Source organism: Poecilia formosa, unplaced genomic scaffold (genome assembly GCF_000485575.1).
Source record: "Poecilia formosa unplaced genomic scaffold, Poecilia_formosa-5.1.2 Scaffold445, whole genome shotgun sequence".
Taxonomy (NCBI): Eukaryota; Metazoa; Chordata; class Actinopteri; order Cyprinodontiformes; family Poeciliidae; genus Poecilia; species Poecilia formosa.
Window position 1 is genome coordinate 48994 of NW_006800384.1, and position 27666 is coordinate 76659.

General features: G+C 36.3%; 1 protein-coding gene across 2 annotated transcripts in view; it reads right to left on the bottom strand.

The window, feature by feature from the left end:
- The window catches only part of LOC103155734 (acid-sensing ion channel 1-like), an 84575-nt gene that overhangs the window by 48299 nt on the left and 8610 nt on the right, over nt 1-27666 (bottom strand). For both annotated transcript variants that reach the window (XM_007577531.2, XM_007577530.2), the window contains exon 2: nt 20177-20372. In XM_007577531.2, coding sequence (XP_007577593.1) covers nt 20177-20372 — 196 coding nt within the window. The remainder of the gene's footprint in view (nt 1-20176; nt 20373-27666) is intronic.

Below are 27666 nucleotides of genomic sequence, written 5' to 3' on the forward strand. Positions count from 1 at the left end.
GGGAATAATACCAGGAATAATACCAGGAAATGAAACCTATTCCCAGTGACAGGCAAGGGCAGTGTGATAACAAAGTGGACACACAAGCCACTGCAAGCTTCCATGTTTCTCTCATTGTTCCTCCCTGCCTCGTGGCTTACCGCACCATTACCCAGATGATTCATTAAAACCTGTTTAACGGCTAAAAAATATGCATTTTTTCCCCAGTACCACACATTTAAACTGTGACACTAATGGGCAAGCAGATCCACAAAATATAGGCAGTATCTGTAATGCTGGTCCAGACTGTGGCAGCGCATAGTAATAGCTGCTTACTGCTCCTCTCTTCATTGCTGGTAAAAATGTGCCTCCTTTAGAAAATCTGAGATCCATATCAGGTTAGAGAGCCCTGACCTGCAGCTGCCCAGCTGAGAGCGCCGGATATCTACATACTTGTAATCATGCATATCAGTAAACATTGAGTGTTTACTCACACACTTGCACCAAGATCTACTCCTGTATGCTTTCTCTGGGTGGCTGATATTTTAATATTTTTTAATATATACCTTCAGTACATTCAGAGCAGAATGTCTTCTGGATATAGTGCACACATACTGGAATATCTACCCATTATTTTGCCCAACTTGGAGCAAGTAATAATCAGTTGTGTGAACAGCTAACTAAAAAGTTAGCTGAACTTCTTAGGTGGCATTACCACTCATACTAATATAGCAACACAGTATTTAGCATAAGCTAAAGCACCAACTTAAATTCAAATTATATCTACCCTTGAAAGACTACCTCCCTGAGGCCCCAATTTAATTATGTCATAATTTACATGTTCTACATTTCTCTTATATGTTTGGTTTATCTTGTTCTCTATGCTACGTGTTTTATTATGGTCCAATATGTTACCTGTTTGACATAAAGTTAAACAGGAAATGAAACTGCTGCGTAGACGGTCTTTAACTACTTCAAAATAGTTGCATGAATATAAATGTCGAATAAAGTTAATAACGAAAACTTCGACAGGTATGAAAACGCTGTTTAGAATTTATTTAGAAAAAAATATTAAGGACAAGCCAAGTGTGCAAAGAGTTATCAAAGATACCAAAAATGATAAAGTGCTAAATAAAATTTGCTCCACTATTAGCACATTAGTGGAAGTGCGCCACTGCTGCTAATAATTCATTTAAATACATAAAATAGCAATGCTAAGCTGTGTACCAAAGTTTTAATCAACTCTTATCTACCTCATTTTCCTCCAACAGACCAGACTTCATGGAATTACTCTAAAATGGTCTTCATACTTGTTTACAATTTTTAAACATTTTCTTGAAACCTATTTGGGCTTTCTGGAGGTTTGTCATCCTTTTGATTTGATTTGCCTCTCAAAATTTTAGTCTAAGTCTTGATCCAGACTACAAGAGCAAATCTAATAAACACTTGACACAAAGAAGATGATTGAAAAACAGGGAAATTTGAAAGAAAAGCATGGAGAAGAAAGCCTGAAGAAATGTTTATTAAGATCATTCCAAAAGCACACAGGAGACTCAGGCTAATATAAAATGGGGGATGACTCATGGTGTTTAAACAGTGCTGTATAATTTCATGACATTTAGCTGATTACAAAGTAACTTCAGTATTTGTGACGTTGACACGGATTCTACACAGTGCCATGCTGACACCTTAGTGGTAACACCAGCACCTTGCCTCTGCTTTGACACAGCAATCCCTGCTTTCAGGCTTCACTCGATTGAGCATAATCTGCAGGATGAAGTCATGCACAGCAGTTGTTAAGTGAAACCTTTTTATTTCCTCAGCACATCAAGTGCAGCTCTACTGCCCGGCTGAACCAGGCTTTAAACTAGAAAAAGGCCATCTCCGTACTTCTGAAGGAAAGGACACTGTGAGACTCAGATATAACATTGGTGGGATTTTCAGAAAATAGCCAAATAAAAAAAAGAAGGTTCTGATTTTCTAAGTACAAAACAGCTTTTATAGTCTGCTCAACAAACCGATTAGTCTGGCTGTGACTGTGTGGTGCATCTTGAACAAGAAAGAGAAGGTTTTTGGGTCACTGCAAGGCTGAATGTTGATAATAAGATTAATTTATGTCTCCTATCTATTCAGAGTCAAGTTGATTCATATATCGCATTTCAGCAACAAAGCAGGCCAAAGTGCTTTACATCATAAAAGCATCATAGAGTCACGAGTTGTGAAAAAAGCAGCAAACATTACATTTTGTCACATGCAAAACGATTATCCAAGAAATAATCAGAAAGAATGACTCAAATAGTCCCTGTCGCAGTGTCATTCTGTCTGTACTAAGGGTTTACAAAATACTATTTAAGCAAAATAGTTTCTCTTTTTTCAATGTTATTGTTTGAACAACAGTACTGTCATTTTGATGCCTTTCTAAGAGTGACAGAAAATAGGAAACTGGGTCAGTATTAATTAAGTCTGATTTTAAAAAAGACGAACGATGACAACTCTACCATCGGTAAACATATCAAAGTCATCAGTCTGTGTTGCGTCTGAAGCATACTTGGCATGTCTTTATGCAATCAAATTCTGTTCCACCACCACATGACGCAGCTGTATTAGAATGAGCAAGTGGAATAATCAAATCAACAATGGCAGCTTTAAATACCTCTGCAAATACATTTTAAATATGGCTGAAACAATAAGACAACAAAGGTAAAAGAACAAAAGAAATTACAACCTGGGTTTGAAAACATACAAAAATATAAAAATCATAAAAAGTTTAACCCAAGATATTGTTTTCTGAAGAGTGCTGAAGATGTCTAGACATAAGTGGCTATAAGATCCATTTAGATCAGCAGCAAATGGTAGAGAAAAAAGGCGACCTTTTTCAAATAGGGGGTTCTGACCCTTAATTATAGTGACGTTATCTAGCAAAACAAGCGCCTTTAAACATGAAATAAAGATTGTTGTAGTGTGGTCATAAAAAAAGCACCATGCTGACAAACAGGGAGGTGAAGAAAAGCTATACTCTTAACACAGAGTGTTTGCAGAGAGGCAGGAGAGAATATGCATTCATTCCACGTGAACTGTTTTACATTTTGTCACACAATAAATAAACAACGTAGCACATATAACTCTGACATGGAAGGAAAGTTTTAAATGGCTTTAAAAATCTTGATTTAAAAAAAGCATGCATTTGTATTTATCCATCTTTACTTTATGCTGTTTGTTTGAGTACATCAGTGAACAAACTGCATCCTGAAAATAGGCCTGTCATTATAACACATTTGACGGGATGATAAATTGTCCCAGAAGTTTTTGCGATAAATGTTAAGAATGCTGCTTTGCGACCATTTTCTAACAATGTAATAGTAATCAATCAATCAATCAAAATTTATTTGTATAGCACATTTCAGCAGCACGGCATTTCAAAGTGCTTTACATAATTAAAATAAAAACTGCATGTGAGAAAGAGAAAGAGATTTAAACAGTGAGAAAGAGAAAAAGAAAATCACCGAAACAGTGAGAAAGAGAAAGACGATGGCAAAATATGAACACATCCTCAAACAACATCCTTAAATTCCGATAAACATTTAGCACTGAAACATTTTAAATATTTAAAATAAATAAAACGACATAAACAACAAATAAAATGGATCATAAAGTGTCTGTAAACAAAAGTATCATTAAAAAAGGCTAGCTGAGACAAATGTACCAGTTTTGATGGAAAGAGAGAGAGAAAAGAGAAAAACAATAAATCATACAAATGGAACTTATTGAGCTTGTTTTATTTTATGCGATTGATTTATTGTATATAGCAACAGGCCTACCGAAAGCAGACAGTTCATTTTTTCAGCAAAGTTTGGGTCTTTAAAAAATATTCCAAATTTTAATCACCACCAATAATGACAACTGTAAACCTACAAAGACCTGCTAAGACCTGGTCATTAGGAGTTAGCTAATGCGTTGACAGGGTAGCTGCTAGTTCTGAATTGTACAAGTCTAAAAGTAAAAGCTCTGCAGTTTGCCACAAGCCATGAAGGGGAAGGTCTCCTGGTGAAATCAGACCAAACTGAAACTTTTTGGATAGCTTTAATTAAATCTCTAGATCACTCTGAACTCATTATGCCCACAGGGAAACACGGTGGTGGTTACATTGTGCTGTGGGATTATTTTTCTTCTGCAAACACACAAAGGCTGGTCAGTGTGGATTGGCAGACAAATGGAGTGAAATACTAGACAAAAAAAAGCTGTTTCAAAAGACTTCAGACTCAGAAGGTTCAACTTCTAGCACCACAACCGTTAAACACAGCCAGAGCTACAACGTATCATTTGATCAAACTGTGGTAGAATAAGCAGATGTAAAACCAACTAAGAAGTTATGAGAACGTTAAAATTTGCTGTAATCAGTCGTGCATCATCTAATCTGACTGAGCTATTTTGTAAAGAACATGAAAAAACTGCTGCCTGTGCAAAGCTGTACATATCCCACATAAATGCCATAACATTTTAAATCAACATCAGCAATACATTTACTTCTTCAAGGGAACATTATTAAACCTATAAAACCTAAATGACATTGAATAAGGTCAGTTTTTTTAAACATTTGGCAAAGACAGCCTGTGCCGTGATTGTGCAGTTTCACAAAGCAAGAGAGTCCACTTAACGTTACTGACGTCAACCTTAACAAACAAAAATGGTATTTTCAGATCTTAAAGGTCAAAAATACAAATCTTTAGAGCTTTAATCAGTTTAGGTTTAAGATAAGCCGTTCCATCCCCTGAGATTACAGATCCTATAAATGTTTGTCAAGAAAGTCACATTTTTCAATCTAATGCTTTTCAAATAAAGGTAAAGTTTCTACGTTGGTAACTCTGACAGTAAACTAAATTTGTGCAACAGATCTGAGCATCGAGTCTTGTTTCTGTTATGTCCAGCTCTAAGGGTCTTAAAGTTGGTTTTGTTCTTTTTGAATGTATGGTTTTATTTTGTGCTCTAATTTTCAGTTTCATTTCAGACTTCCTGAGATTATCTCCAATAATCAGACTCTGCCAAACCCTTATGCTATCCACCTGTGTCTCTGTCTTTCTTTCTTTGTTTATTTTTACCTCTGTCTGCAGCTTTTCCTTGCCAGTTTGTCTCCATCCTTTCTATCAAGCATTCAATCCTTTGTTCCAACTTTCTTTCCCATCTTGATTTCTTGGACTAGCCTCTGCCTCATTTTGGATCCCTCTGCCTGGACAGGATTTTTTTGTACTCACCTTGGACTGTATTAAGTTATTACAGATTTCATACAACTGTGCTTTTGCAGAGGAGATCAAATTGTTTTGACATGAAAGTGGTGGTCGATTCACTTAAAATTAAGGAAATTGGGGCTGATTTATCAGTACAACCTTAGCAAAAATTAGACTTTACTCTGTCCTTTTGACTCAAAATTTAGCTCAAGCAGTGACTCAGCATTTTAGCCACATTTGGACACCAATATGCTTCTTTAAGATTCAGATTCAGCTCTTTATTCATGTCCTAATGGGCAATTAATTTTACAGCAGGTCAATAAAAGCAACAACACTCCAAGAAATGGTTAGAAATATAAACAGTTTGAGAAGTATACTGGATGATTTAGAGAGCTTCAAATTTTTAAATGAAAAAAGATGCACCAATGTTGTTAGCTTACTTTACCACATCCCACAATGCAACACACACCTGCCTACAGGAAGGCGTTTGGATCCAGATTGCAGTGTTGACCTGGTAGCTGGTTTGGATCCAGTCAGATCACGTTCACACCATAAACGAAGCGCTCCAGAGTTGGTTTGGGAAACCGTTTGGAGGAGCTGCCTCGGCAGGATTCGGTCAGCTCCCTTTTGCCAACGTCGTGTTCACATCCATACAAACGAACCGCGCCAAGGGATGAAATGAACTAGCTTGTGGACTAAACAGCTGAAGTGTGATAATAGCTCAAGTTGATTCTTTTCAGCCTTATCTAAACTCTTCTTTAGACAAGGCTGAGATAAAATGTGTCCTGGGGAAGTTATAACTGAGTCAACAGGAAAGTTCAACTAAGCAGATATTCAAACACCAGCAGGGGATGGGCAGCATGCTGACACACAAGACTCCTCAAATCCCTCAAAACAGAAAATATGCTGTGAGCCTCGACAGAGAGAAACTTTTCACATACTGAGCTCTACTTGTTTACCTTTTACTTACACCAATACAGGGGGTCAAACTCTGGATAACGGCGTAAGTCAAACCCCAGAGTAGCTCGAATGCAGTGCTTCCGTTTGGAAAAAGCTAAAAAAAATACTCCATCTGGTCAGGAAGACTACAACACAACCTTCCTCCTGCTCCCATAAACAATCATCCCTGTACTTATACAGCCAGCCGTTTTGCTCCTTCGGTAAGCAGAAGCATAAAGTTGGTGACAGATTAATTGTACACTAGCTGTATTTTAAGCTTGGGTTCATCTCTGCTGTCAGCTTGCAGCCACTGATTTGTAACCTGGCCTTGGCAAAGTTGCTGTAACTGTCAGTCTGCCATTACGACAAAAATACTTTCCAATATTAAAAGAAGTGCTGCAGCAGCTACAGTAGCTGCAACACATAGGCATATTTCCCCATAAATAACAAACACAGCGCTGAAATTATTACATGTTTATTTATGCGCATGCAGCACAGTAATGCAAACACAATCAAAGGCAGAAAAAAAAAAGGCAAGAGCAGCTGAGCTGCACCAGATTACTAAATTACAAACTGGCAACTTTTCAGACTCAGCCTCCAAAGAGAGAGCTACATTTAAAAAAAGCATGACCTTTGCTTTTCAGAGATTTAACTAACAAAGTTGCTCGTCAGCACAAGCAGAGCTCTTAAAGTTGGATATTAAATCTGGAATTTTACTGATTACTGCACGACCTGTTTGTATGCACAAGCTTGAGATAAGTGCATAACCAGCCTCCCACACACACACACACACACACACGTTTTAAATCCTGAATGGAGATATAAATGAGATGGACTGCATGAATGTGCTGCCTGCTCCTTTCTGTGGTCTCCACATGGTAATCTACGCTGGTGTGAATTGAGGATTCAGCAATATTTAAGGGAGGTCTGATGCTTTCCAATTTTTTCCCAATAGCACATGTGGTGATAAAAATAAAATAAAAGTGACATTTTAATCACAAGTAAACACGGAGATAAGCAGGATGAGATGGTGAGAACTGTTTTTTAAAAGATAATGGCTGATGTTTATTTCCTGCAGAGACGAAAATAGAATTAAGAATGGAGCACCTGATCAATAAAATCATACATATAACTTTTTGATCAGTAGCATGATGTTTTGATTTAGATTGATTCAGACAAACAGACATCATGACATAAATTTTGGCAAAGGCCTGATAATGAGTCATTCATTTTATTCAGGTGTGTTGGAGCAGGGCTGCATCTGAAACCTGAGGATAGTAAATCTCCAGGAGGAGCAAAAAAATTATTTATACATCATGAAAAGCAGAAGATTGTAGCATTTTAAATGTTAAATCAAAGACCTCACTCAAAGTAGAAGTATCAGGCATCCACTTCTGTATTATGGTCCAAATTCATCTTTAAATAATGCATAATTTGCAGCGCTTTGATAGTTGGAATCTGAAACTTGATTTGCTATTATTAGCCAATTTTCATCAGCAATTTTACAGCCCACTGAAGTTAAGAACTAACAACGCTCGATACGTACTTTGTTCAATAATTTATATTCTAACAAAATGTCCTCCTTGCCATTCTTTATGTTAATTTTCCCTCATTAAAATTCAGTTTCCATCCAAACTAATGGCCTTCAGCCTTTCAAAAGATGAAATGGTAACGTTGATGAAAAGTAGTCCATGTAATCAACAGTTCTGAATATTATCTTCTCAAATAATAAATAAAAGACAGAAGGTATGGGCCGGCATTGAAGCCAAGGGTTTTAGAAATGTTAGGTGTCATTAATATGCATCATGATTTTCACTGTCTTGCACTGTTAACTGAGCTAATGCAAGGCATGAATTCTGCCAAATTACCTGTGAGGGGATTCAGTGCCAGCTGTCTGCAGCCAAACTGCGATAGTTTTTATTTCAGTACCATGTTCTGAGAAAGTCAAATCTTCCATTGGTGCATATTTATTCTGTGACAAAAAATAATGTGCAGTTTCTTCAAATCACTGCTGTACCAATTATTTCCACCCCATGAAATTCCTGCAAACTACTTTAACTTTTTAATTTAGACTGTACTTTTGAAATTCTCATGGTGTTGATTAGTCATCCAGAACTTCCCCATTTTCCTGCTGCATAAATTCAGTCTCTTCAAAATGAGAAAAACAAGAGAGCATGCCTTTCAAGAGGGCTATAAGGAAATTGATCATATGTGCGGTAAGAAGAATCAACGAGTTTAAAAGAACTGAAGCAAAGACAAAGGAAGATAAGTTTTTTGTTTTTTTTTAATCCTTTTAGAGCTCAGAGAATCTTAGTGCCACCAAGACTTCATCACTTTTTATGTCAAGGCTTTGATATTCATCTTTAATACAAAATCATAAAGCACCAGTCAGAAATGCTTTACTTTCTTAGACTCACCTATTCTTTATATCACACATACTCAAAATATTGATCCTTTTCGATGTTTTATGACAGAGACTCCATTTTCTTGTCCTGTTTTATGGTGCGATGATATTTTAAAAATTTGAAAAGTACAATTTAAAAACAATAAAAATATCTAACATAAAACATCTTCATAATTTTTGGTGAATCTACTCACCTCTATTTGTTTACCAAAGCAGAAATATCTGATATGTCATTAAAGCTTTGGGGTCTGGTGTCGACTCCTAAAATGTTTCTTTGAGTCGTACGTCTCCAATCGAGCTCTGATAATAGAACAAGTCTGAGTTTACAGAGAATGTTTAAAAATAAAGTTGCAGCACATTGTGTGAGAAGTTTGAAATGACTAGGCCTGTCATGATCAATTTTGATCCTAGAGTTATTACTCTCAAAGATCAATAAACGTCAAATGAACATTTAACACTGGAACTGGAAGACATTTTAAATATCCAAAATAAACAAACAAAACAACAGGAACAGCAAATAAATTAATTATGAAGTCTCTGTAAACTAAATTGTCCTTCCAAAACGGGGCGAGTTGAGACCAAAACACCAGACATTAGAATTTATTCATTCAGTTTTTGGTAGAAAGAGAAAGAAAAGAGAAAAATGATCAATTGTGCAAATAGAAATTATTAAGCTACTTTAAATTTATAACAAGTTTAGAATGAAATCTCAGTAAAACATTTTAAATAGTTATGGACATGGCAGAGTTATGCAAATACTCAAGAAACAGATGGATATTCTATAATGTAATAATGGATGAATAAATAAATAGCTATTGCATTTCTTTGCTGTTAAGTTCACCTCCACTAGTCCTTCATCCGTTAAGCAAGTCTGAACAACATATAAAAAGATTTTTTTTTTTAAATATTTCTTTTTTTTCCTGGGGAACGGCGTCTTCTTGAAACAAAAAAGTGAAAAAAGAAAAACAATAATATTCTGATCCCAACATTTCGAAAGCTGAATCTTTTAAGATTAACTGCAAAACCTTGAACAACACGCACAACAACCAACGGCTGATCTGTTGCTGCAGGCATTGGTGCTGGTACAGACGATAGCAAGGACACACAGAGGTTGTGTGTGCCTTGAGTGACAAGCCTCTGTTCTCATCAGAAAAATATCTGAAGCATCTTTTATTAATTCAGATGAAAACGCTGCTGAGTGACTGAATCGCTGACTAACTGGGGCAGATACAACATGTGGATTCTGCTGTTGCAGCGACATCAAAAACAGATCATCACAAGACGTCTGAGCCGGGAAACCACAGATGTACTTCACAAAGAGAACAATAGGGTTTATCAGCAGTGGAAGACTTTGTTCTGTGCTGTTTATAGATACTTCATCACTTTCTATTGTTAGACTTTGTTCAGTTTATGTAAACTATTTTTTCATTTAACACAAGTTTATTTATTTTAACTAGAAAACGTCATGGTCACCATTTCAGACTCTGGTAAACCAATTAACTCTATTTCTGTAACTAAATTGTCTTGTTTCCTTTAAAATAATGTTAAATTCATCTTAATATTTGACATATTTGGAAGTAAGAAAAAAATATCTGTAGAATACATGAACAGTTTTTTCCTAATCACAAACAACAATTTCTAATTTGTTTCCATATATTGAAACATCAATAACCTAAAAAAAAAAGAGAGAAGTAGGAATCAAAGGCTGGGTGTTTTTATGATACGACATCTACCAGGAAGACAATGGAAAAAATAATTAAGACATGCCTGGTGAGATAAAAACCCATCAGAACACAGTGCAGCTCCATCTTCCCTTTTTCACACTTTTTCTCTCCAGACACAGAAGATGACAGCTGTACCCTGTCATCCGCAGGATGAAGAAACATCTTTTTGACCCGTCTGTCATTCATCCCCTCTGGTCTTAAATTCAATAATACAGTCAGGACAAAAGCTATATCATAAAAACAGAGGGAACAGCATGGGCTCCTATGGCAAACATCATCCATCAGCAGATGTAATCATCAGAGTCAAATTCAAATGCCAAATCCATTAATCACATTTTTCTTCAATTAATTCAAATGTGGTAGAGAAGAATGAAATTTTCCGATAGCAATGTGCCACGGCAGACGATTAAGCTTCTAAAAGAACGACTAAATTACAAACATGATGGAGAGAGGACAAAGAGAAGGGGAAAAAAGTGTTCTTCACTAATATGACTGGGTGGTAATTAGCTGCCTAATAAAGCAGGCTGCCACCTGTCAGTACCGCGTGAATAATAACTCAAACTATCTGCAGAATTTCAGCCTTGCGTCCGCTGTTTGTGCACCGGCGTGCAGAATACCGAGGGCTGCTCACCGGGACGGCCGAGTCCTGCTTCACATTCAGCTGCTGAGCGGGAATTCTTCAGTCCGCCGCATGTCTCGCATCAACATACAGCGTGGCCAAACCGACCACAGGAAGACGGCTAGAAATGAGCCCCAGTCTGGAACAGATCATTACCACAGGCAGCCAGAGTCCTAAAAACGTCTGCATGCATACCTGGCCCAGCACACCTGAACCAACTGGCTGGATTCCCGGTTCGGCATGTCATCCGCCTGGTAACGAACCGCTCATCTGATTCAAACATGATGGTGAAATTAGCTCCTTGGGACTGGATGTAGCAAATAATACTGATAACAAATTATTCTGACAAAACTGAAATAATTTGATCTTAGACTGGTACTTAAGTCAAGGTAAAATAGTGTGTTGCTTTGATGTTTAATTATTATTAGGCCTCCACAATATCAGGAAATAAGTGAATGTGATATTACTGCTGAATATTTGCAACGTGGGATAAGAAATACCAAAATTTTCCAAAATCTTCCCACCAGTGTCCGCAACCCACTCTGAGTTTTGGCATCTAAAATATTGGGCTTATATTCTGGCAACTTCTGCCAAGTGCTTAAATCATTTTTGAATATCAACTAGGGCTGTTTTTTTTTTGTTTTTTTCCAGAGACCTCACATTTCTGAAACATTTTTCTGGTTTCAATTACAATTTGAGAAACAGAATTTATCCTTATAACATGGTGTAAAATGTGAGCATCGCAGCAGAGTAACTTATTGATTAATGAAAATACAAGAAACAACAAAAAAATGGGGTAAAGAAAAATCAACAAATCTCCTGGTCCTGGAGAATCAATTCAATCAAGATGCATCAAACTGCTAATCTTCTCTAACAGCATAAACAGTCATTTTGCTTATATTTCATTTATTTTTCAGAGAGGTAAACAGATTTTGAGATTAAGAATTTTTTTCATGTTATGGCCTATGTCATAGGCCATAACATTCAGTGAACAATACCTTAAAGTATTCGTATATGAAATCATGAATATTTAAAACTAGGGACAAACAATAAGTAGGTCGCAGTCATCACAAGTCAAAACAAAGAGGCAACAATCAGTCGCTGCCTATCCATTAGAAATATGCACAAAACTTTGACGTTCCGCTAATGAAAAAAAATTATGCAACTGTCTTTCTTTCATTAAATAGGAAATGCTGTTAAAATCGCATGTGAATAATTTAGTTCAGGAGATAAAACATTAAAAAACCTGCAGCGCCATCATCATCCTACCACTTCCTGCCGTCGTCTTCCAGTTGTTGTTCATGTGAATCGTTTACAGTTTTGCAAAACAAACCAATTTTGATATGACCAAAAAAATACATCAACCCAGTGCCAAAACTTTTTATTGAAATGCAAGTTTTTTCTAAACTGGCATGTTTCCATTCAGCAAATTTATTTAAGAAATTTCAAAATCCACAATTGCACAGTCAATGGAAATGTGGCTAATGTTTGTATTTAATGTTTCCTGTTCAGTGTGTGTGTGTGTGTGTTTGTTTGTAATACCTTGTGGGGACGATTTTCCTGACATATACTACGTTGTGGGGACCAATTGCTCCTTGTGGGGACCGGAGCCTGGTCCCCACAAGGGGAAACCCTGTTTTTGGGTCAGGGGTCAGATTTAGGGCTAAGGTATGAATTGAGTTTTGGTTAGGGTTAGGGTTAGGTATGTGATGGTTAGGGTTAGGAAAAGGGTAAAGGTAAGGTTTAGGCTGTAGAAATAAATGGAAGTCAATGGAAAGTCCCCACAAAGATAGCAACACAAACATGTGCGTGCGTGCGTGCGTGCGTGCGTGCGTGCGTGCGTGCGTGCGTGCGTGCGTGTATGTTAAGCACAGGGTTTAAAGGTCACCGGTTTGACTCCTGGCCGGAGCCGTTCTGTGTGGACGCTCCTCTTGTCTCCGTGTCTGAGTGGGTTTCTCTCTGCAGGGGTTTCCACCCACGCTCCACACTCATGTGCTTAAAGGTTAACTACTGACTCTAAACTGACCCCAGGTGTGAGAGTGAGCATGCACGGATGTTAACACAAACTGCTTGTACAGTTCAGTGAATCGTTTTTTCCGTCACTCTCACAAACACACACCAGGCCGCATTACACGGATTAAACCGCTTCTTAGATCCATTCATGCTTTGAATTTTGCTTTCATCTTCTTTTCACCCTTTGTCCCTGAACCCTTTTCGACCCCACATTCACATCACCAGCCTATCTTATATAAATAAAGAAATGGCCTTCGTTTTGTAATTAAAAGTATGACCATGGGTCAGATGGGGTGCATTATTTATGCAGGGGATGTTCGTTCTTCAAATCCCTCTGACAGATAATTGTCGCCTGTTATCATTGCTCTCCTCTCTGCTGGGATGGAGGCTCCAGGCAGTTCACCCATGGCCACGTTTTATGGTGTGTGTTTTTATAGCTCAGTTTGTAACTTTAATAGCATAATATTAATTTTTTTTTGTTGGAGTCATTACTGTTTGAATCGTGACACATATTCCAGTTTCACATTTAAATGACAAATGAGCAAACAGCGGTGAAGTTGAGAAACGGAGCACAAGCACGCCTGGGGAAAATATTAAAATTAAAATATGTTTTGAAATGAGTAATTACGAAATCTTTTTACCTAATAAGTTGATTTTTGTCCCTAGATAAGAATAAAAGGAAAATTAGTGTCAGGAAAAGCCAGCAGTCTCGTTAAACCTAAAAGAGAAGTTGTTTTCTTTTTGGTTTTCATTAGAAATTCATTCATTACTCAGCAACAACCTAATAGATCCATGTCTTTGAGTTCTACAGTAATAGCAAATTGATTGAATTATCCTCAGGAGGGAAAAGGGTGGGAATTAGCCAGACAGCCAAAAAAAGAACAGCAGAATCATCAGCTTTAAGCTGATGGATGAGACCAGAATAGAAATAAATAAGAAAGAATCGAACAAAGGGGAAATCTGTCAGAAACAGTTGATGATTATACAGATTTATGGCATGTTTCAGGGATTTATAAATGACCACTCGCTACAAATATTGTGAGATACACAGGTCATCGGATCCCGGCGAGCTGATTTAAATTATGCATTAGTAATAAACCTAGAAAGTACAAAAAAAAAAAAATCTTTTGCAGCTCAAAACCTGCACAGAACAAAACAATCAAAATAACTCAGCCAGGAAAACAGTTCCTGCCTCTAAAGGATGAACTTCTAAACTAAAACCAAAGGACAGCAAAACGAATTTTCAAATTTCATGACTAGATTCTCTAAGAAGATAAAACAAGTCCTGGATAAAGCCAACATATTGCTTTAGACAGTTTGTGAACTTCAATCCGAGAGCAGGATTTATCTACTGATCCCGTCTCTTTACTGTACAAAGAGAGGAATCTGAATATCAATGGAGAAATGAAAAAAAGCAACATTTTAAGTATTTTAGGTCAAGAATAACTTAACAAGACCTCCACATTCTGATTTATGTGCACAAACACACAATGTTTGTACCTTGAAGAAAAACACACACATATTCTTACTTCTTGGGTCTGTTGAATAACAGTTTTCTACTCTAATATATATTTTTATTACACTACATTTCTTAAAAACAGACTTCGTTTAAGTTTTTATTTTCTTTGTTCATCACTTATTGTTTTCTTAGTTCCACCCTTTGACTGGACAGGTCAAATTTATACTACGCTGACTTTGCAGTCAAGCAGATTGTAGCGCAGATTGGGAAATAGGAGTCTGCCACATTTATCAAAGAGTCACTGCAGAACTGGTAGATTCACCTCTGATATCTAACAGTGGTCCTAGGATCATTATAGCCCCACTTTAATATCAGCGACTGCAACCAAGATACATTTATATGCTGATGACTCAGTCATTTACACAGCAGCAGTTTCCTGAAATCAACCATTGGAGATTTTACAGGGAGCTTTTCTGTAATGAAACTGATTGTTTATCAACTCAAAGAAGACTAAATGTACGACAATAATGTCTCATGATAAGGCAGGTGTCTCACAAAAGATGGCATAAGCCTGATTTTTAATTTTAAAAAAGTTATTTAATGCTAATGTTGGCCATTTCTTAAAAAAAAAACCTAAACTGGGCAACATTTAAGTCAAGATCAGCCAGAAAAACTTATGCCATCTTTTTTTGTTTTTTTGCTGCAGTATGACAATATTATTTATAATAATGCATCTTCCCTATTGAAAAGACTCAGTGTACCATTCTGCATTTCACCTATAAAGGCTCTCAGACTCATTGTTGTGCCTGTAAAAACCTTTATGATGGATTTCTTTAGGTCAAAAGAGAAAAATGTGCCTGTTCCTGATTACTGTAACAAGTCTCAGTGCTCAGATTTGGCAGAGAATTTGGTAAAACTGCCGCTTTCTTTTGTTTCATGTCTTTAGAATAAAATATATATAATAATAAAATAGTATTTGTATTAATAGAATAACTTAATAAGACCCAGATATCCTGAAAAAATTACAAAAATGACAAAAAAGCTAAAGAAATTTAAATTTTTGTTTGTTTCTGTTGGATATGTAGAAAAACATTAAAAAACTGTTTTTGTATGTTTTGTAAATCAGCACATGATTGAATTGGTTTTCTTTTGTCACTTCTGTTCAGTTTTAAAATGGATAAAATAACTAGTGACATCAGTAAAAATTACTGTAAACTGTGATCATCGTCAGAGATGAGATCATCTTCAAATCTGTCAAGGTTGCAGCTTTTGTCCTGTCTGGCACTTCTACAAATGGAGAAGGACAAATGACGCCAATAACGAAAAAGAAACCTTTGTTGCCTATAGTAAAAATAATACCACTACACAGATATATCAAACTGATAGATGGATTATAATGTGTCAAAGACTTATTTCTGTATGTTTTCTAATCTGTTCAGTGCAGCCAAACATCACTGCAACCCATTTTTAAAAATACTTTTCTCTACCTTGATTTGTTAGCAGAGAAGCTAACAAATCATTTATTTATTTTTTTAAATAAATGAGTGGAAAGGAGAGACATGCCACACAGCGTTGTGCTAAGGGAAAAGTAGAAGGCAGCTGGAGAAGGGAGATACACAGGAGCTCTGTGGTTAAATGAGCACAAAGCTGGGTGTCCACCGATAGTACTTCTTTGTTCTGCTGTTGTGGCAGCTGTTATTTTGTGTCTCTTTGGAGCACTTGACCATTATGTTCAGTTATATCCCAAGTCTTTGTTGTTACCTAGGCTTCAGTCTCTGTATATCTGCTCTTCTTCCTCTATTCCTTTCTCTCATGGTCATCTGCCTTTCCCTTGGACTCTCTGCTAGCACCCGCAGGGTGAGCCTCACAAAGTTAGAGTTTTCGCTGCAGACTGAGGTCTGTCGCTGTTGCCTTTGAGTGTTCAAAGTGGAAAAACACTTTCAGGAATATTATCTGCAGCAGGCTCCCCAGGGCTCAAGATTGTACAGCTGACTTTGTGACAGTTCACATGTCACTCAGATAGAAATAAAGCCATAGACACTGAAATCATGATGCGTTTCGATCACACACTTTTCTATCTTTTATGAAGCTTATGTCAGTTATTCAGTTTCTAGTGTCTGCCCTCTGTGTTCTGTACATACTAATCCACTAAGGCGCTAATGGCAGAGCTAATTTATCATTTAGCACTTTAGTTAACTTTGAAAAGGTAGCACACTTAGCTTCCCATAAATTAATTTCTCTGGATAAATTCTAAAGCACTAATTTCCTCAACTGCTTTTTTTAAGCTTTTGCTTGAATAACTTTCAACATCTGTGTTTAAGTTTTTGGTAATTGACGGCTAAATATTCTTCAAGTAGCCAGATGTTTATGTTCATGCTTTGATTTTGAAGAGAGTGAAAGGCTGTTTGTGTTCTCTCTCTACATTTCACCTGATAACTATTTCAAACAAGAAACATACAGCAGCAAAATGAAACATGGAGAAAATATAAGAAGATCTCCAAGGTCAATATAGAACATGTAAATTATGTAAAATAAATAAAATTATGTTTTAGGGTTGTAGTATTTCAATGGCAGACATAATTTGAATAGAAGGTGATGCTTTAGCATTGGTTTCCACTAAAATCCATGCTGATGTAGCACCTTAGCTTTAGCAGAACAAATGTTCATGATTAATGGTTTAAGTGCAACTAACCTTTCAGTTAGTGGTGCCCACCACTATATATACAGTATCTTCTTACTTTTGTTTCTTTCAGTGGATTTTAATTTTTAACTCTCCTCACATTTGGTTGTATTTTCTCACCATCACACATGTTGTCTTGTGAACTTATTTAGTTCCAGGTTTTTGATCTGTCCCTACAAAGGAGTATCAAAGCTACTGTGAATCAAAGCAAAAATCAATGCAGTCATGATGGAGTAGATTTCTCCCAAAAACCTCAGAAATTTCTATGCTAACTTTCTATATTTACAAGAGAAAGCCTGAATTTTCTCTGATGTTGGAAAGTGGTAAATTTACCAAAATAAAATATAACTTCCAATGATTAAAAGCATGAAGTTACAATGTTAAAAGTAAGATCTTCTCTAAAAATGTAAAGTCAAATATTTGCTACCAAAAAGAAAAAGCCAAATGTTCTCAAGGACTGAGCTGCTAAATGTAGGATCTGGATATTTTCCAACATGTAAGCGGTTCATCTGGGCTCGTTTCCTGGGTCAGAGCGACATTCCCCAGAATCACCATGAATGAATGTCATAAATTTACACCTTTAATCATCCAAAACTATCCTTCTTGTCTTGCAACTTTATGTCTTTCAGACATCATAAAATATCTGAGTTTTACTTGTTAATATATAAAATTAATCTAAATTTTGGAGGATTTTTTTGGCAGAAGTGTGCTCCTTCATGGATATATATTTTTTTCTTTTATTTATAATAACCCTTATCCTCCATGGTATGCTTTGACCTTTGGTTGGCATTTTTTGAGGTTTAAACACGAACGCCTCTGCCGTAGCAGCGCTGCTGGTTTTGGTTTAATAAATAATGAGTCCTTCTGTTTCCCATCCACCGAACTGTAAACAAATACTTAGAGTCTTTTGTGCAACTTTGACTCCCTGGTATGTTAGCATCAACTTCTGCTGTTGTTGAGACTGTAAAATATATGAATCAAAGTTATTAAGCATACAAGTTTATATTACATTTAAACACCCAGCCACATATGGTGATACAGTACTCCTGGTGTGGTTATGTTGTAGTGAAAATAAAAGCAAATATCATCTAAAATCAAAGCTTTTTGGTAATTTGTTAAGTTAAACAACTTTATTCCCATTTTCTGCGTCTGATGAAGCAGCATAGCATATCGATGTCCGTTAGCAAAACACATCATAGACGCTGAGAAGAAACCTGCAGAAGCTCCACACAGTGGAGGTTTGCTGTTATCATTTCTTTTTGTCACACTTTATATCACACTGGAGATTCTTTCCAGACCATTAGTTACTTTCTGCTGAGCTGTTCATCCATTTCCTCTACTGCACTAATACAGTACAGCCATATTATGCACCATCTGCCATAAACACAACTACCTAGACTTAATGTGGACACATCAGCAGATTAGAGGAGCCAAATGATGTGGGTATTGCTGTACTACATGCTTTTATAGGAATGGGGCAGAGGGATCATGAGACGTTTCACCCTTAAGAAACTATGAAGGGCACACAGGGACAGATTTCCAAAAATATATTACTTTGATTTTTCTCGTAAGATGCAGAAATGGTAAGACATCACTGATCTTCACTAAAAATCTGTTTGAGCATTTGTTTAAAATACATTCATGTTAATGTGAAAACAGATGTGCTGCAGAAATATTTATGGAAATAACCATAATTATGAAAACTATAAACATTTAAAGAGAAGTATTTAACATGTACAGAAGAGTAAATCAATGCCAACATGTAGACAGGACAGAGATACACAAATATATCTCGACAGTTTGATGAAATGTTCACAGTTTTCCAGTGAAATCATGATGAGTTTTAATGTTTTATTTACACTCAGTATTTTTCACTTGATGTTAAAACGCCTCATGCTTACTTCTGTCGGACTCTGAGGGACGCTCATGTTACCGACCTGCTTCTAATCAAACTAAACACCGTAGCAGTGAAACATTACACCACATTTTGTTTTGGTATTACACATCTCTGCCTTTTAGATCAAAAAATGTGTTCTACAAAGATGAAAAACGAATATAAAGAGTCAACCAAAGGAGTTCTATCAAGGCTGTATTTTCAAAAGTTTAATTTTACTTGAGCTTTGCTGAGATGATTTTCTGCTGTGACTTAGTGGTATTAAAAAAAACTACTAAATGACTGGTTAAGAAAATTAAAATCATCTATTCAGCATACTTTTAAAGATGTCATTAATGACATGCCACAAATGTGCAAAGAAATATCAGCCTCCTCCAATACTCTGTTGCACAGAATTTAAAGTCTAATTGAGAATCAATGCACTTATCAGTCCTGCATCAATAGCAATAAGCAGCCCTTGTCCAACAAGCCCTATGAGGCATTTTATTACAACTGCTGAGCAATGACAGAAGAAATGACTAAATTCCTGATGCTGTAAACCAAACCAAATGGAGCCAAAGCAAAACGTCACAGCTTTTACTGAAGAAGATTAAACAATTTTTTAAAAACACATTATAATCCTTTTTAGCTCTTCTGAAGGAGTTGGATAACTTTTATTTACCGGTTGCAAATACACAAGACATAAGAGACTGCTGCATATCTAGTGGGGTGTCTTTCTGTCACTCACTTTTCGTTAAATGTTTGTCAAAAATTTTTGAAACCTAGCATTTCATGTCATTAAAATATGTGCAGTATATATGCAAGAAAAAGTAAGGATTGTTCCACAAATCAAAAATAACAAAAAACACCCCAAAAGAAAAAGAGCAGCAATACCAACCATGTGTTACAAACATGCTCATAAAACCACTCTGCTGACTGCAAAAACATAAAATCTTATCAAGTATTTCTGAATAGTTTCTCTTACAAATAATGCCTTAATATTGATGAAAGAATACTAGTTCCACCTGCAGATAAATTCACTTATAACAAGACATTTTTCATATAAGTGAAATAATCTGCCAGAGGAACTAGTATTTTTTTATTAAAATTAAGCATTTATTGACTCTAAACAAGCTCCCATGTCTTGCTAAAAAGTTAATTTTAAGTTAGTTTTGTCTTAATTCAAGTGTATTGAGATATTTGCACTAGAAAACAGTCAGAAATCCTTGGTAATATTTTGTGTTTTTGCAGTATTAAGACTCACCACTTTGAAGTGTTCAGCGCTGCACTCCGTCCCTCTGTAGGAGCAGGACAGCAGCATTTCCTTAATATCATGGCCCGTTCGCTCGTAGAATTCACGCATGTTGAAGGGTCTGGGCCTGTAGTCGGCAAAGTCCGTCTTCTCCTTCAAGATCTTCAGAACACTTTCCTCAACCAGATGTGGGTCCCGAATTTCATACCTGGGCAGAGAGGCACTCAACTTAATACATAAAACATTCAAAAGAGCTTTTTAATCTAAAACTGTCATTCCGCTTTTCATTTAGAAACACAAGGGAAACAATAGTGATAATAAAATTAGCTTAAAATAAAAAGTAAGGCAGAAAAGCTGCCTTACTTTTCCTCCTCCTTTTCAAATCTCTTCTATAAAATTGAGCAATTAAAGCGGCTCTTTGTGTTAGTTGTTTTATTCGAAAGATATTTCTGAACACCCAGAAGAGGAAGTTATCCGAGTTGCATCTTTAAAGTGCAAAAGTACAATAGTGCATCAGTGAAATTTGCATACAGACAGGAACTTATGCAGAGAAATATGCATGATTAAGCTCAGGTAAACATACAGAGGAACGGTCATCGACGAAAGACAACATTAACTACAGAAATCTTGCAAAAATAAAACTTGCAACTTCCCTCACAGTGGTCTGTAAGGTTGTTTAAAAAAAGACAATTATAAAATCCCTTCTTAGTTCCAATTAAGAAAGGCAGAACAGATTTTGCAAAAAGAATTCTGATAGAATAGAATATTGTACATATATAGAGATGTAAAAAGTCCTCAGTAGGAAAGTAGTGATGAAAAAAGATTTAGTGGTTAACAATTAACTACAAAGATAATTTCTTAGAAATATGCCATTCACTCTGTCCAGTTAACTTTTTATAACTTTGCAATTTTGCTGACATTGTTCCCAACTTCTTCTTCCACAGAAACAATCCGTCTGCCTCAGGACACCAACCAGGCGTGAAGTTTCACCTCCGTTGGGGACATTTTGTAACCACTTTGACAGCAAAATGACTTAAAATAATTTCTATATTCTAGTCAGTCCACTGTAACACAGTGTGAATCTTAGAGTCAATTAATTTATATTTACTGACATGAGATTATTATTTGGGTCAAATTTCATACTCATTTAGTTTAAAATATGATATAATTGTATTTAAAAATGCCTGGGATTTAAGCATTTTTTAAATCATATTGGATAATTTACAAAAATCCTTTTCTACAAAGAACAGCAAACTGGTGGTTTTCGGTAAAGAGATCGGAAACGGTTTGTTTGGGATTTTTGGGTAAGAATAAACATCTGCTAAAGATACATAAAGGTTACATGACCATCACAAGAGAAGATAGATATTATCCTATTAATATAGGATAATATCTATCCTATATTAAATCTTTATGTTTTTGAAGACATAAAGATTTAAAGACATCTTTATGTCTTTAAACATCTTTTTAAAGACATAAAGATGTTATGTCTTTAACATAACATCATTATGTTAAAGATGTTGAATCTGAGACAAAAGATTTTTAAACATTTTGATTATCTTAACTCAATTGGAAAACATGCTTTTCTTTAGAAGCAGCACTATTTTATATTGCATTATAACAAGGTGTTCCAGCTTCCTAAGCTGGATTTCTTCTTGAATAATTTTAAGTATGCTTAGTGAAAAAGTTCACAAATAACTTTGAGTCATATTCCACAGAAAAATCCATGAATATCTGCAATTACTGAACCTGAAATAGTCTGGGGTCCACTACACACTTAACTCCAGCCCTGCACTGCAGCAATTCACACTCCTCCCCCACCACTCCCCATTCAGCTCCTTCAGACTAGCCAGCAGCAATTAGCAGCCACATCTCCTGGTTGAACTACATCTGCTGTGCTCCTTATACAAGCTGCTTCTCAGTGCAACACTAGTAAAAACATTTATAAAGAGTAAATAGAGGCGCAGTGTTGTGCTGACTTCCTGAAGGCGGAGTTTCAGAAAGAGCAGGAGTTTTTAAAAAGACAGTGTCCCAATGTCAAGATGCTAAATTACAAAGTCAAATTTCTTTTAAGACATATTTCATATATATAGCAACTGAAGATAACATAGTTACTTGATTATGCTATAAAATGCCGCAATGTGCCTGAAAAACACTAATACTGCCCCTTTAAATAAAACTTTATGTAACCAAACACATAGTTAATTTTGTTGTTCAGTTTATTGTCCATAAAACACATGACTAATAATGTTGATCTAAACACTTTGGGAACCATTTATAATATTCCTCAGTTAGGAAACTGGCATCATTCACAGAAACAAATGCACCTCAATTAAGCAGAATGGGCCTCTGATGACCCCTCAGGAGCAACGACCCATCAGCAGAACAAGCACCCAAATTATGAAGAGCTCATTTTAAGCACTGTGGAAAAGAACAAGTGAAACATACAGACTGAGGAACACGGAAAATGATTTGTGATTTTTTTTTTTTTTAGAAAATAACTGATAACTTTTAATTTATTCATTGAATGAAAAATGTATTGTGAAACAGTAGCAGTCATCCCATTAAACAGTTCATGTATCATGCTACTGTGATAATTTTGGATTGCTCAATTTACATTTACACGCATCAATTACTCTTTTTCTAAAGCCAAAGAATTCAAAGTTAGAAGTTAAATTAAGAGAAAGTTTAAACCCTTTGGCTCCAACAGTAAATCTGTCCAAAGCTCTGTTGACGCTGACACTTAGCTTATTTCTTTTGGACATGGGCGGTATTTCAAATCATTACTAGTGGAAAAACTAAATGGGATTTTTTAAAATTTCACAAGGTCAGTCTGTCTATGCCTCGAAAAGAGATGAAAGAAAATTAGAGAGCACTGTCTTAATATGAAACCACAGATCAATTTCGTTTCATTTCCCGACTCACTTGCAAGCACCTTCATATGTTCCACCGTGGACACGGCGGGCTTGCATACAAGCTTCAGACTCAGAATATGAATGCCACGCGGTGTGTGGTGTAATTTGAAAGGGGGGTAATTTTCTTTTTCTATGTTTGCAACTGAACAGAGATTTAGGTCAGTCATGCTTCATGCTGGATGAAGTTAATATGAGTGAGAACACTGCGGCTGGCGTTACAGTCGAAGTGAATGCCACACAGTAAGTCATACTGAGAAACACCCACAGTTTGATATATTGTCACTCCAACAGATTAAAATGTGTTTTTGTGCAGACCAGGCACAGCAAAAAAGACGTGGACGTTGGACAAATCCATTCGTTTTGTCCTTTTCTGTTTGCTTCAACAACCAGATAAATTATAGGGTGACAACTTTCTAGAAGAAACATAAAATCATGTCAATTAAACTCGGCTTTGATTTTTAAAACAGGAGGGAGATGAAATCTGTTCCCAGATATCAACATGTTTCTGTGTGAAATGGAACAAAAGCAAAGACCTCGTTAAGATGCTCGCCGGAGCTGCTGAGATCTTGTCATTATCCGCAATGAACCCAGTCCTGTACCAACATGGGGTGAAAGAAACCATTACTCTAAAAGCATTAGAAAAACCCAGATTACACTCAACCCACTCAGGGAAAAATACCTAAATTATTGGAAACATATCCAGAGTCTGATGAAACAAAGAATTAAGAGTTAGGCCACATTGGTCATTGTTACATACAGAAGAAAACAGGAGCATGCCAACACTATGCCTACTGCAAAGCGCATGGTGGCAGCACGTTGATGGGGCGTTGGGAAAATTATAATGAAGATTATATATGAAAACATTGTAGCAACATCTCAAGACATCAGAAGGGAGTTAAAACTTGGTAGCAAATGTTCCAAATGAACAAAGAGACAAAGAATAAAGCAGATTTAAGAATGAAGGCAATGTTTTGGAGTGGCCATCACAAAACCAGCATCTTAACTAATTAGAAAACTGGTGACTGCCAGGCTTTTTTCAGGAAGAGTGGGTCAAACCTCCAGTCCACCAGTTTGAAGGAAGGACACCCAGAAGATCTGACCCAATTAAAGAGTTTAAAAGATTTCTATCAATTATAATCATGTGAACTTCTGAATAACAATAAAAAATGTTCTAGCAATTAAGTACAAATAGGTGTGGCAATCCCGACTAACAGTCAAATCTGATGTCATTTCTTTCACTGAATGTCCAACAGTCTCCAGTAATAATGAGGGATCACACAATGTAACTCAACCAACCTAAAACTGTGGTTTAACCTTACTTACAAAGGTTAAGGAAACTTGGAGAATGTGCACAGGATCCTTAAATATCTATCAGTTTTACCAATATCTAATTTATCTTAAAAAAAATAAAAATAAAAAATTGTGTTCCACGATTTCTGGCAATAAAGTCGGCTCCATTAAATGAATAAAGCAGATAGGCATTCAGGACTTTAGTTGACAGTAAATGTTAAATGGTATTTTACTTTTATTCATTTTAGTACTAAAACCTCTCAGGTCGCAAATGTTGATTGATTTGAATTTCGCTGTTTTCTACCAACAGACGTTTTTAAGTGAGTCTGAATTGACCCATTATTTGTAGAGTTTGAGTCATACAGAAATCTGAGAGCAAGTTTCCTCTGCTAATTTCTCAACTTAAAAAAAAGCCATGATCAAACAAAAATTATTATTTGAGGATGTTTATCCTGACATGAGCAGTTTTGTCCCAGTATAATTTCAGTAGAAAGCGTAATTGAGCTCATTTATTTGCCTTTTATGTCTAAACAACCAGTATTCACTAGTCATCCGATTCTATTTTGTTACATTTTTAAAAGATTGCATCTTTATTTAAAAAGCATGTTTGTAGAACTGGGTGAAGCTTGTTTTCATGTCATCACTTGTCCTGTTTCTACCCTAATCTTAACATGTTTTACGTCTTAAATGTTATAATCAAGAAACATGAACACAAACAGATCTCAGAATAAATCAGAAAACTACATCAAAGCAGGATAATGTCTTTCATTTAAAAACATTAGAATTAAAAAGTATAATTAGTGCTTGAATTGACCTAATCAGTGATACTCCAAAAGACCCATCAAATCACACAAACTCAGTGAAAAGGACATAAAATCACAGCCCAGAACTCGGGCTTACATTATGACTACATCACTACGCTGTCACAATTTAATAAGAAGCTACAGCTTGTTGTGGTATATTACGAACTTAATTGAATTGTATCCCGAGCTCCTGTCTTATAAGCAACACAAAGCTGCCAGGAGAGCACTTAAGAAGCTCTGCTCACAACCCCGAGTCAGAAGGCTTTAGCTGAAGCGCATACAATCACAATAATACGGCTAGATTTTTAATATTGCCCTGCCACCGCTCCCTAAAGCAATCACTGCAAACTCTCTGTGTATGGGTGGGGGAGACAAAATTGGATTATGGGCCACAAGCACTTTAATTTTCTTGTGGGAACTAAAAGGAATGAAGGCGCATCTGCAAAACTTTGCCACCTTATGGGTGAGTCCAAACAGCTACTGCTTTTCTGAGCATCACAAAAACTGAATTCAGTTCTTAAAGCAAGACAACGGAAACGAGCATTACTGTTTATTTAACACCTGAATCTGAAAGATAGACAATCTGAAATGGTTCTCCGTTTGGTGCTAATTGTGCCTGAGCACTAACAAGGCCTACCTGACCGTGTGTTAGTGATTCTGTACCTGGCTCTGACACAGCTACTATCCTGCTCTGGACAAGGTCATACAAATGCAAAGTAGTGCCACCATGAAGAGCAGCAAGCCAAAACAAGCCTCTGTCATATTAATGAGCAATTACACAAACCGCCGATCCAAAACACAGCAGAAACATGCAACTCATTTCATGCAGTCTCATTTGATGTCATTACTGTCTGCTTTTGATGTCTGCCCTCCTTTTACCCTGCCACTTGTCCACAAATACACTAAAAAAAACTATAAATGCAAATGCAGCAACATTTAAAAAGCAAGAATCATCTTTTTCTGAATTTATTAGCAAGCAGTGCTTTCAAATTCAGACCATAGCCCACATTCATGCTGAAATAGATGATAAAGAAAGCCACCTAGCAGTTATATATTGTGGCTTTGCACTCTTAGCTCATGTGGATAGGGGGAAACGTTTGCAAGCTCAGGAAACATGTGGGAGCCGTGCTCCGCGGTAAGCAGAAGACCCGCCTCTGTGACTTCCATGAGCTGATGGAGCACATCGCACCAGCAACACCGACTCCAAAATGACCTTTTTCTTAATTATCTTATAATTGCCTTTGCGACATAATCAAAATAAAACTGAGCAATTTACTTGCAATGTTCTGCACTGTCAGGTGTGACTTCAACCTGCAAATATGCGATGGAAAACAGATTGATTTTTTTCCCCCCACACCTTTTCTTGCTACAGACAGCGCGGAGGTGGAGTCGGTTTAATCTGTAGAGGCCCAGTTTTAAACTTGATGTTGTCTTAAACAGTGTGGCAGCAGTGGAACCTGCCAGATGAGGACGCCACTGAGCACAGACCCATCACTACGAAATACCTGACCTGTTGTTTTCCATTCGACCTCCAACATGAGAAGTTCAGATTTTCAAAAGGAAAAGATTTCAGAAGCATTTTGACCTTCCAACTTTAAATTAAGATCATTACAGATTTACAATCCATTTGTAGTGGAAAAAAGTTGCTTTATCTTTGCATTTTTCTTTCCCAATAACAACAAAAACTGGAATGAGAAAATTTTGAGCCAAAGTGTCTTGAAAAAAAATGCATTAATAATGTTCTGTCAGGATTTTTGATACTCTTTGACAATTCTGTGATAAATATTATCATTAAATATTAAAATCAGAATCATTATTCTTTAGGCAGTTTGCTGGACCTACATTCCCTGTAAGGAGATTAAATTTCCCCGTCTGCCATTGAACGCACCAGTAACAAAAGCCAACAAAACTACAGTTCTCAAAAAATAGCAGAGTGATGAAGTGGTCAAAGACATAAAGTAAAACATTACAGAAATGATTCAAACTGAACCCAAAGATTTATGGCACTGGTGTGTAATGGAGAAAATATTGACTGAGTATGACTCATGTATTACCTGACCCAGCTGCCTATTGGGCTGAAGAGAGTCTGTATTTGTAGTTCAGGATTTTAATAAAGTCAGACTATTTATAAAAAAAAAATACTCATAAGGACTTCAAGCCACTCCTGGCTGAACCAGAGAAAGAATTTGCAAGTGCTCTACAGAATAAATATTCATACCCCTTTAAATTAAGTTTTATTGGGATTTATGAGATACACAAATAGTGATGAATTAGATAAAATACAAAACTAGCAACTGTTTTTAGAAGCCAGAAGAAAAATTGTGGCTGAAAGAAAGTCTCAAACAGTTGACTTTTTATGGGAGAAGACACAACTTACAATGCAAAGCTATCAAAACAAAAAGCCATTCATCACATTAAACAAACACCTCAGAAAAATGATGGTGGCAGAATCATGTTGTGGGGATTTTTTTTCTCTGCAGAAAAGAGAGAAGCT